The sequence below is a fragment of the Dioscorea cayenensis genome, chromosome 4 (genome assembly GCF_009730915.1).
Source record: "Dioscorea cayenensis subsp. rotundata cultivar TDr96_F1 chromosome 4, TDr96_F1_v2_PseudoChromosome.rev07_lg8_w22 25.fasta, whole genome shotgun sequence".
In the NCBI taxonomy this organism is placed as follows: Eukaryota; Viridiplantae; Streptophyta; class Magnoliopsida; order Dioscoreales; family Dioscoreaceae; genus Dioscorea; species Dioscorea cayenensis.
This window is the reverse complement of record NC_052474.1, coordinates 4,972,378-4,982,640: the sequence shown is the minus strand read 5'-3', so window position 1 is coordinate 4,982,640 and position 10,263 is coordinate 4,972,378. Positions and strand designations below refer to the sequence as shown.

Here is a 10,263-nt window from a genome sequence, read left to right as displayed (position 1 = left end):
AATAGTTAAAGAAAATGGAAGTTCAGAGTATAACAAATCATATGAAATCATCATACAATTAATTGAACTTTAGAAAGAAATAAATCCTTGATCATACCAAGTTAATCCTTTCCTTAGTTAGAAAACAAGCATGGGATGTGTGAAGTTGCCAATGAAGCTTAATTATAGCTGATGAGTGATGAGACTGAACTCCTTGATCTTCTCGATCAATATTGAGCTGCGAGTAATTAACTCTTTTCATGAGATATATAGCTAAGTGATGTGGAGGTGAATTAATATTGGGATAATGGAAATTAAAGAGAATTGGATCTCTGAGGAATATATATATATATATTTATATACGATGGTGGTGGTGTTGATGATAAGTTAAAGTCTTAATTAATCTGTCGGAGGAGTTTATAACAGGCATGCATCTGATCAGCCATATATATAGCTAAGCTAGTGATCACAATGACTCCAATAATATTATAATGGTGATGGTGTCTTACTAGCTATGAGCCTATGACTACATAAAATTAATGATATGGGTTGTTACGTTGCATGGCGAGTGATGTATAGTACTCTTATATTTTTTAACGATGACTTGCAAAGCATGCATATCATGATGCCGTTCAAGCACAAATGCTGCCAATCACCAACGCATATGCAATGCTGCACTGAACATTAAAAGAGGGAAATTCCATTTAATTCTCACACACATATATATTTCTCCGAGTTAATCTTGTCTAGTTCCTGCTATCTCTTTTTTTTTTTTCTTGTTGTTTTGTTTCTGTTGTTTCACCTTATGTTCTGTTGTTCTTCATCTCGGGTGAGCGACTTTTATTAGTTTCTGTGCATTAATTTACTTGTGTTCAGTTGTTTTTCCGTTTATCCACTTTTATATATATAAAAAAAATCTTATCTAATTCTAAATTTTGACTTATCATAACTTGACATGTGTCCTTATATGATATTGTTATTAATTTTTATGAAGACACGTGTCAAACTTTGCTAAGTTATTCCAAGAGTGAGCTTTGGGTTTAATTGGGAGGCAACCCATTAAACTATATAAAAAATGGGTCCGGCTAGCTTAATAAAGAGGGCAAGTTTGTCATTGGCCCAAAGCAAAATTCCTCAAGCTAATTAATAATTAATTGACTTTTCAAACAAATGAAGAATGCAAAGAAAAACTACGTGCAAATGAAGGGTTTTTTTTTTTAATTTTTATTTTTAAATGAGCACACTTATTCAACTGCGGGGAAAATAAAACAAACAATTCCATTGCAATGACTGGATAATTGTTAAAAAAATATAATAAGGAAATTAATGAATTTTCCATTGACTAGAATATCATCAATTCAATTACTACAAATTGATGTGGAGAATTGAACTTGTAAATTTAGTCAAAATATAGAAATACTCGTACTTTTCATTAATTAAAATATAATTAATTTAATTTATATTTTATGTGGTATCTAAGTTAATAAATTTTTAAAGAGTCATTAAACCATGGTAACTAGCGCACTATTATATCTATTTATTTCTTAATTAACACCTTTTACTGGGTGACAGTTATCATTTTTGTCAAAATAATAATAATACTAATACTAATAATAATAATAATTAATATTTTAAATTTTTTTAGATTTATCATTTATATATTTAATTATTTATAATATAAAAATAAAATTTTTATTTAGTAAAATCTCTTCAAATTTTGCTATCTAATTTTGCTATCTATTGACCCTCTTTAATTAAATCAATGGTTCTTTAATAGATTTAAATTTAATCCCACGTTGATTAATATCCAATTTTAAAAACATTATTAAAAATATTAAATAATAAGTATTTAACAGAATAGATTAATAACTATATAAAAGTTTTAAATTAGTTTGATTTATTTGAAATTATCTTAAATATTTTAAAATTTTTAAAAATTCAATTTAATTTATGGCTACAAAAATTAAAAATAGTAGTCAATAATATTTGAACTCATGACTACAGAAAGTAACAACACACTTATAACATCATTCTAACCAATCGATTAGTAATTTTTTTTTAAAATAATAATATTTCTTTACTAAAAAAATATAAACAGATTTACAATACTTACATTAAGTAAGAAAAAAAAAGACATATTAGCTGCCTATAAAAAGATGGTGATCAATCCAAAGTTATTTTGTGATTTTTTTCATATATTTATTTTATTTTAAATGATATTTTATGATTTAATTAAATAAATATATAAAACCCTCAGCCGGCTTGGCACATTGATCGGGCCGGTTACATGTCAGCCTTTGGTTGACCTGATTCAGTTGGATCAAACCCGCTGGGTCCGATAGATAAACAGGCTTGTGTCCCCTTCTAGGCTCAATTAGGAAGTTTTCTATGCGTCAATTTCCACATCAAGATTTTAATTTGGGGCAAAATACAAAACTTTCATAAGTAGAGCCAACCAGACCAAGGTCTAGTAAGCTACAATTAAATGATCATAAACCTTGACAACAATGGAAGGTTTGAGAGAGATCAGGTGACCAAATCCAGAGATTTTTATTGGCATAATCAGTTGAGACTTTATTGATCTAATCCCAATCTAGATTGTTGCCAAAGAGAATTTGAAGAAACTCAACATTAAAACTAATGCGAGACACAAAATCAACTCTAATTCAAAATTTCAAAATCCAAGGACAAGTTTAAAGAAGTGGGATTTTTCATAATGGGAAGATCCATAATACACAGATCCTTCCAGAAATCCAAGGTTTGAGGATTACAAAATAAGATTTTGAAATTTATATTCAGAGAACCAACAGAACAGTGTTGCAAATAGATTTATATATAGAAACATGAGAAATATTGAGGGAGCTTATCCAATAATTTCTCACCCAATTGGACGTGTCCTCAATATCTCTCATTGGCTCTTTGACCAAAAAAATATTTATTACCATTTAATATAGCAATAATTCATTACCCCTTACTAATTAATCCAATACTGTCATAAAAATAAATAAATAAATAAATAAATAAATACCCTGAGCTTCTCTTTCATTTGCTAATGAAACAGGATTAATCCTACTGTCATTACTCTGCAACTTATCATTTCATGGCTAAATCTTCAAAAACCATGAGAAGTGCTGTTGGTGGTGTTGATCACTATTATTGGTATGTTTTCTGGATTTCTTGTACCTTCGTTGCAACCTTAATTTACTCACTTTATTACCACTCTTCCAACCCCACCAACCCTGAGCACTTCCTCCACATCACAAACTCACATCAACCAACATCTTGCACTGGCCGCTATATATTCATCCATCAACTCCCACCAAGCTTCAACTCAGACATACTCTCCAACTGCTGCAAAAATCTTAGCAATGCCACAACCCACACTTGTCTTTTCTTTTCAAACTCTGGCCTTGGATTACCTCTTGATGATGATGGTGATGCTTCTAGTGGCTGGTTTAACACTGATCAGTTCTCTCTTGATATCATCTTCCATCATCGAATGACAAACTATGAATGTTTAACATCAAATTCATCTCTTGCTTCTGCTATCTTCATCCCATTCTACGCTGGTATTGACTTTGCTTGTCATCAGTGGGGGTTTAACACATCAGTTAGAGATTTCCTTTCAATGGAGGTTGTTAAGTGGTTAGCTTCAAGGCCTGAGTGGGAGGTCATTGGAGGGAAGGACCATTTCATAGTGGCAGGGAGGACTACGTGGGACTTTAGAAGGATCAAAGATGATGAAGAAGCTCACTGGGGCAACAAGCTGTTTTTATTGCCTGAGATTTCCAACATGACTGTTTTGACAGTTGAGTCTCCTCCATGGGATTCCATTGACTTTGCAGTACCTTATCCTACTTATTTCCATCCTTGCAATAACAACCAGGTGATGTCCTGGCAAGATAAGGTGATTGGTTTAGCAAGACCATGGCTTTTTGCATTTGCTGGTGCCCCTAGGCCTGATCAGAAGGACTCGATTCGGCAAATCCTTATCGAACAGTGCCGTTCATCGGTGAATTGTTACTTGTTGGATTGTGTATCAAGTCCTGGTAATTGCCATTCTCCTACTCGTGTTATGAAGGTGTTCGAAAGCTCGTCGTTTTGTTTGCAGCCGAGAGGAGATTCTGCGACGAGGAGATCGATGTTTGATGCAATGGTGGCTGGGTGTGTGCCTGTGTTTTTCTCTTCAAGGACTGCTTATGAGCAGTATATATGGCACTTGCCAAGTAATCATTCACTTTACTCAGTGTTTATTGCTGAAGATGATGTGAGGAATGGGAATGTTAGTATAGAGGAGGTGTTAAGTGGGTATAGTGAAGAGCATGTGAGGAATATGAGAGAAGAGGTTGTGAGGATGATACCAAGATTGGTTTATGGTGATCCTAGGGTTAGGGTTGAAGGATTCAAGGATGCTTTTGATTTGGCTGTTGATGGTGTTCTTAGAAGAGTGGAAAGGTTAAGAAAAGAGGTGAAGGTGATGCATGGTTAATTCTAGTTAGTTAATTTTGGTGTCATATATATATATATATATATATTTTTTTTTTCTTTTTATTGGTGATATGGACAATGTTTTATTTTTTATTTGTTTTATTTTGTTAAGCAATATATGAAGTATTTGAGCATCACAAAGTGATGGGAAAAATTAATGAAGAACTGATCAAGATTCTACACCAAATAATTGTAATTATAGTATAAATCATTGTTTCTGTATACAATGTTGAAGAGAAGATAATTATGAAAATTGACTACAAACCAAAGACTTTGATATGATCAAAGATACACAATGCTAACAAGATGTGATATAATAGTATTGTTTCTTTCAGTATCTCTTATGAATATAAGTCTAATTTGTGGATGAGTCTCTTTCTCTCTGTCTCTCTGTGCATTATCTGAAAGTTTTCTGATCCATGATAACTGTAGTAATTGAAAATCCTTCATGAAGAGCAAAATGGAGAAAAGAAGAATCACTCTCTGTTTTTGTGATAAATCATTAAAATAAAAGCATAAAAAAGTAGGAGAAATGGTCATTTCTGACTACCTGTCTGTTCAGATCTTCTGATTGTCCCGTCCAAATAGTTGTCAGAAATGTTCCTGAAATACAAAAAGATTATCTTGGTCATTGCTGAACTAAACCAATTATTCATTGATTTGATATATATATATATATATATATCCTCCATTTTATAAAGTCATATTCATTATCCACAGTGTTTTTTTTTTTTTCACTCACATGACACTTATATTGCCAGACCGAATGAGATTGAGAATTTCAATTGGAATCTCCCCTGTCAGCATGTTTGCATTCAATCTCCTGAAAAGGAAAAAAAAAACACAAATTAATTAATTAATAATGATCAATCTTCACAAATAATTTCTGATGCAATTGAACAGAACGCTAGAACAGGAAAACAAGATAAACATACAGAAATTTCAAGGACTTGAGGTTCCCAATTGAAGAAGGAATAGGTCCAGTCAATAAATTCTGCTGGAGTTCCATGCTGATTAACTTTGACAATTGACCCAACTCCTCAGGCACTGTTCCATTTATATTATTTCCATAAAGTTCCCTGCAAAACCATCTCTCTTTCTAATCAAAACCATTCTAATCATGCAATTTCAAAACGAAAAATTAAAAGGGAAAAAAAAATAACAAGAACTCACAAGTATTCAAGGTTTGTTAAATTCCCAAGCTGTGGAAGGATTGGTCCAGACAAGCCAGCTTCACCCAAATCCCTTTTAGAAATTAAAAGAAACAAACAAGACTTAATATTGAGCCAACAAATGATTTATTTTAGATCTTTGGTAAGAGTTTGAGGAGAGAAACACATACAGTCTGATGACAGAGTTGTCATTGTTGCAGGTAACATGGTACCAAGTGCATGGATTGACAAGTGTGGGATCCCAGCTCTTGAGAATATTGTTTGGGTCTTCCCAAACTAACTTCTGAGCATGAAGGATGTCACCTATTTTCATTTTTAAAAATATTATATAGGATTTATCAATGTTAATAACAAAGAAATACAAGAGTTTTATTCTAGCTTTCATATATATATATATATATATAACAATATTTGAAACAAATAAAGAGGTCTGCTTTTTCATACCTTCTGAGTTGCAATCTACGAGCACTGCTGTAAGAGCAAGAGCAAGAGCAAGAGCAAGAACAAGAAAGGAGTTGCTATGCTTCCTCATCTCTCTGTTTCTCTGTTTCTCTGTTTCTCTGTTAATCTGATGAAGGTGTTCCAAGAAATGTTGATTATTATATATTTATATGTCTCTTTGGCCGGCCTTTGTTGACTGGTCCAAGTTCACAGGTCATGAATTTTATATTAAAGAGTATGGTTTTATATGGGTCTAGTTTGGTTTAGGTTCCGGACCCGCTGTTTAGGTTTTATATATAACCCTTGGAAGTTGGAACCAATCTCGGTTTTGATTTGACTCCGAGTAATAAATTTTTTTTTATTGCATTATTTTTGTTTCAAAAATAAAAAAAAAAATACAAAATCGATAGTTTATTTGTTGTTTTGATTTCCAACTTATTAGACCTTTAAAAATTTTATAGTTTCGGTTTGAGGCCAAAACACTAAAAACTGTTTCGATTCAATTTAAATAGTAATGGTTTCAATTCAGTTTAATAGTTTGAACCGAACCAAATTTTGGTCTAGTTTTATTTCATATTTTTTATACAAAATATTAAAGTAGCAATTTTAAGAAAAATAAACATGTCTTTTTTTTTTCTTTAAAAGTGTTTGGACGAGGTCTACATTTGTATAAATTTAAGGCCAATTAAATTCGTTATTAAGGAGTAGAAATTGGTGAAAAATTACTTATGTTAAGATAACAAAACGAATTAATATAGTAATAAAGTAGAACTCTTTTCCGTAATCGTAATCCAATTAACTCAAGATAAGTTTTTGAAGCAGAGGGGGTCAGGGCAATTGCAGTCTTTTTAGGATAATTACTACTATAATATGTTTTATATCAAATAAAAGTCAAACAAATGATATTACATGAATGATGTTCCATCATTGAATTAGTAAGCTGGTCAAAAATTAATCAGAAACCACCGTTAAAAAAAAAATTGGTTAAAAATTTCAAGCCATCATTATCAGGAATTGAATAAATATTTGTGAAGGTCAATGCTTCTACCCAAACAATGGAAAAAAAAGGATGGAACCAAAGAGAGTTTATATACTTGTTTTATTTTTGTTGAAAAATATGAGCAACCAAAATTTATTGTGTTTATTTTTTTAAGGGTATATATATTTAGTAATTATTATTATTTTTAAATATTTTCAGTTTAGTAAGCAGATATAATTATATAATAAGCAAGTAATTGGGAGAAATTGATTAGGTTTTCTCTTAATTATTAATTTCACTAATGTCATTTGTTATTTATTATTTATTTCTTTATTTTGAAAAAAATGGGCTTTAATGGTTTATTTTTCTTTTCAAGTTGTAAAAATCTTGGTTTTTGGCTTTGATTAAAATAAATCGAAGTAAAAGTTTATATTAGTGACAACTTTTCTCAAATAAATCCAATTTATTATGAGTTTTAATATTGATTAATGATAATTAAAATAGATATTTTAAAATTTAAATTATGTTAAATACTTATTAATAATATAATTTTTTTTAAAAAATTATATTATTAATATAATTAAGGGACAAAAGTCATACATTTTGAAATTATTCTCGGTTGTCAAGTTTCAATTTTTACTTTTTTGGGCTATAAATTTATCCCAAAAATTCAAACTAAATAATTTGACAAAAAAAAAAAAAATCCATAATCAAACTATATTTATTTTTACATATTAATAAAAATTTTTAGCATCCAAACCTCCATAAGCTCCCAATGAAAAAAAATCTAAAAAATTCAATATAATGATGAAGAAATATCCAAACCTACAACACAATAAAAATGAAGAAGAAAAACCTGAAAGTGTAATAGAAAACAAAAGAACAAAGATCCCAAACATAAAATAAATATAGAAATAGAATGTCTCAGCAAATAAAACCTCAAACTTATCTCATCTTTTATAAATTATTTCATCTTTTTAGTGATAAAGAGCGAGAGAGATAAGTTTTATTACACTCAAAAGAGAGAGAAAGAGAAAGAGAAAGAGAAAGAGAAGGATTGCAAATTGCAATGCAAGAGTACGCAAGAACCCGAAAGAAGCAAAGCAGAGGAAAGGGAAGCAGGGGCATTCCCGTACTAAAACTCATTCCCAAAATAGCCAACTCGGGGATCGTGGGGGCAGTCGCGTCCAACGACCTGACCTCCTCTCAGCCGTCTGATCACGGCGATGGGATCATGATGGGAATCTCCGCCACCCGACACCGCCCGATCATTGGTCCGTCTCCCCTTAGTGGACCTCTGCACCATTCCCCGCACGCCACGTGTCAATCTCAAGGTATCAATCACCATGGGCATTCCAGTCTTTTTAACCACCCTTCTGACATGTGAGCCCCTTGCATGCCAACCCCATGTAACTTTTCCAAAAATTCCTAATTTACCCTCGTAATTTCAGTACCAAGCTGCCAAATACGAAGGGCAATTCTGTCCATAAAATGTCGAAACCAATCATAAAAGGCCAAACAACGTAAACCAGGACGAGTTCTTGAAAACCCTCATCAAAACCCTTTCTCAATCTCTCCCCATCTCTTTCTCTAGATCCAAATGGGAAGCTCGAGCAATGGAGGCGGGGGAGCAGCAGGAGGAGGGTTCTTCAACTTCTTGATGGCTTCGGCATCGTCCGATGAAGCCCAAGCCAAGCATCAGCAAACCATTCCAGTACCGGTACCTGTGAGGATGTTCCAATGCAACTACTGCACGCGGAGCTTCCACACTTCTCAAGCTCTCGGAGGACATCAGAACGCCCACAAGAAGGAGCGTGCATCCGGGAACCGTCGGCCGGCAACGGTCATTTCCGGTTCCAATATTCCCGAGCAAACCACTGCCCCTTGGCTCCCCTTGCCGCCACCTGGATACATCTACTTCTACGGTAATGTGACTCCGACGATGACGAGCTCTGGCGGTGCTACTCCATCTCCTGGAGCTGGATCTGAACCGGATGTTGATACATCCTTGCATCTGTAGAGGAGAAGCTTCATGGATATGAGGTTAATTTGGTTCTTCTTTTCTAGGGTTTTAAGTTAGGGTTTCATGGATAAGTAGTTCTTCTTCTTGCTATTGTCATTAGAGAGAAAAAAAAAGTAAATAGTTTTAGATTTGAATGAGTTTTATATATATATTATGATCGATGTTGAATGAATGAGGGTTTGGTTACTTAAATATATACATTAATACAATTTTCTTTATTTTTATTTTTATTTTTTTTGGTGTTAATATGTTTTTTTTTTTTCTTTAAGACTGGGATTTTCTTTTTCGTATTTGGGTTTTGTTTTGGTTCTGATTCTCTTGAAAGAGAAGTGACTACCAATGCCTGTGTTTAATTCCTATTTTTGGGCATTTCCATGGTAATTCCAGTTTCCTTTTATTTTTCTTCTTAAATATGGTCCCTTTTTAAAAATTAAAAATAAAATAAAAATCTTATAAAGTATCTCATGTAATTTTTAGATGATTTAGTATATCTGTCTATAAATGGTTTATGAAATGAAGGAATAAATTTTTAGGATGAGATGGTATCTTTCAATGTGGTTTTGCTGGAGTGTAGTAAGGGGGAGAGCTACATAGAAAACAGATTAATTAGTATTTAATATTATAAAATAAGTGTACATAAGAATATCAAAAGGGCTGTGTAATATTATAAATTGCCCCAATTCATTAATTGTTATGTGATAATATTAAAAAATAATAATTACACATTATAAATATAAAATTGCCTGATAAATTGAATAATAATTTGATTAAAGTAATTAATTTTAACTATATAAAAAATAGTAAGTTATTGCAAATGTATTTGGCAAAAATAAAATTGTTAATGTAAGAGTTTTGGTTTTATAGGGGTATATATATGCATAATACCCACCTAAACACAGTTTTTGTTTTTGTTTTTTTTTTTAAAATACATACATATAGTATATAAAACATTAATTACACCACTCATTCTGCATAAATAAATACATTCATTATAAATGCACAAAGCCCTGTTAAAGCCCAAGGAAAGAACGGTTCATTCTGTTGTAATAATATTGTACTTCCTCTGAAATATAGAGGAAAACTCATATTTTTCTCTTTTTACTTAATATACATATAAAATACATTAATCATCAAATTCTAGTTCTTGTTTTATATACCACATCTAGTGGTCTTTTTTTCGG

The 10,263-nt window shown here is 31.8% G+C and overlaps 3 protein-coding genes across 3 annotated transcripts; 2 read left to right on the top strand and 1 right to left on the bottom strand.

Annotated features, from left to right (window-relative positions):
• Positions 1–3,100: 3,100 nt before the first annotated feature.
• LOC120258583 (xyloglucan galactosyltransferase KATAMARI1 homolog) lies at positions 3,101–4,468 on the top strand. The gene has a single exon (XM_039266043.1). The coding sequence runs from the start codon at positions 3,101–3,103 to the stop codon at positions 4,466–4,468; it is 1,368 nt and encodes a 455-aa protein (XP_039121977.1).
• A 193-nt stretch (positions 4,469–4,661) lies between these two features.
• On the bottom strand, positions 4,662–6,202 carry LOC120259317 (leucine-rich repeat protein 1-like). The gene is made up of 7 exons (XM_039266903.1): positions 6,084–6,202; positions 5,810–5,942; positions 5,641–5,712; positions 5,403–5,546; positions 5,210–5,290; positions 5,018–5,070; positions 4,662–4,911 (listed from the first exon to the last, which is right to left on the bottom strand). Exons 1-7 carry the CDS (start codon positions 6,169–6,171, stop codon positions 4,865–4,867), a joined length of 618 nt encoding a protein of 205 aa, XP_039122837.1. The 5' UTR covers positions 6,172–6,202; the 3' UTR covers positions 4,662–4,864.
• Positions 6,203–8,665: 2,463 nt separating this feature from the next.
• Positions 8,666–9,123, top strand: LOC120258878 (zinc finger protein KNUCKLES-like). Its single transcript, XM_039266336.1, has one exon. It carries the CDS (start codon positions 8,720–8,722, stop codon positions 9,077–9,079), a length of 360 nt encoding a protein of 119 aa, XP_039122270.1. The 5' UTR covers positions 8,666–8,719; the 3' UTR covers positions 9,080–9,123.
• The last annotated feature ends 1,140 nt before the right edge of the window (positions 9,124–10,263 follow it).

Coding starts and splice junctions, on each gene's coding strand:
- LOC120258583 (XM_039266043.1), top strand. CDS start 3,101: ATGAGAAGTGCTGTTGGTGGTGTTGATCACTATTATTGGTATGTTTTC.
- LOC120259317 (XM_039266903.1), bottom strand. CDS start 6,171: ATGAGGAAGCATAGCAACTCCTTTCTTGTTCTTGCTCTTGCTCTTGCT. Junction 5,291..5,402: donor CTCAAGTCCTTGAAATTTCT/GTATGTTTATCT, acceptor TTTCCTTTTCAG/GAGATTGAATGCAAACATGC. Junction 4,912..5,017: donor CAGAAGATCTGAACAGACAG/GTAGTCAGAAAT, acceptor CTCTTCATGAAG/GATTTTCAATTACTACAGTT.
- LOC120258878 (XM_039266336.1), top strand. CDS start 8,720: ATGGCTTCGGCATCGTCCGATGAAGCCCAAGCCAAGCATCAGCAAACC.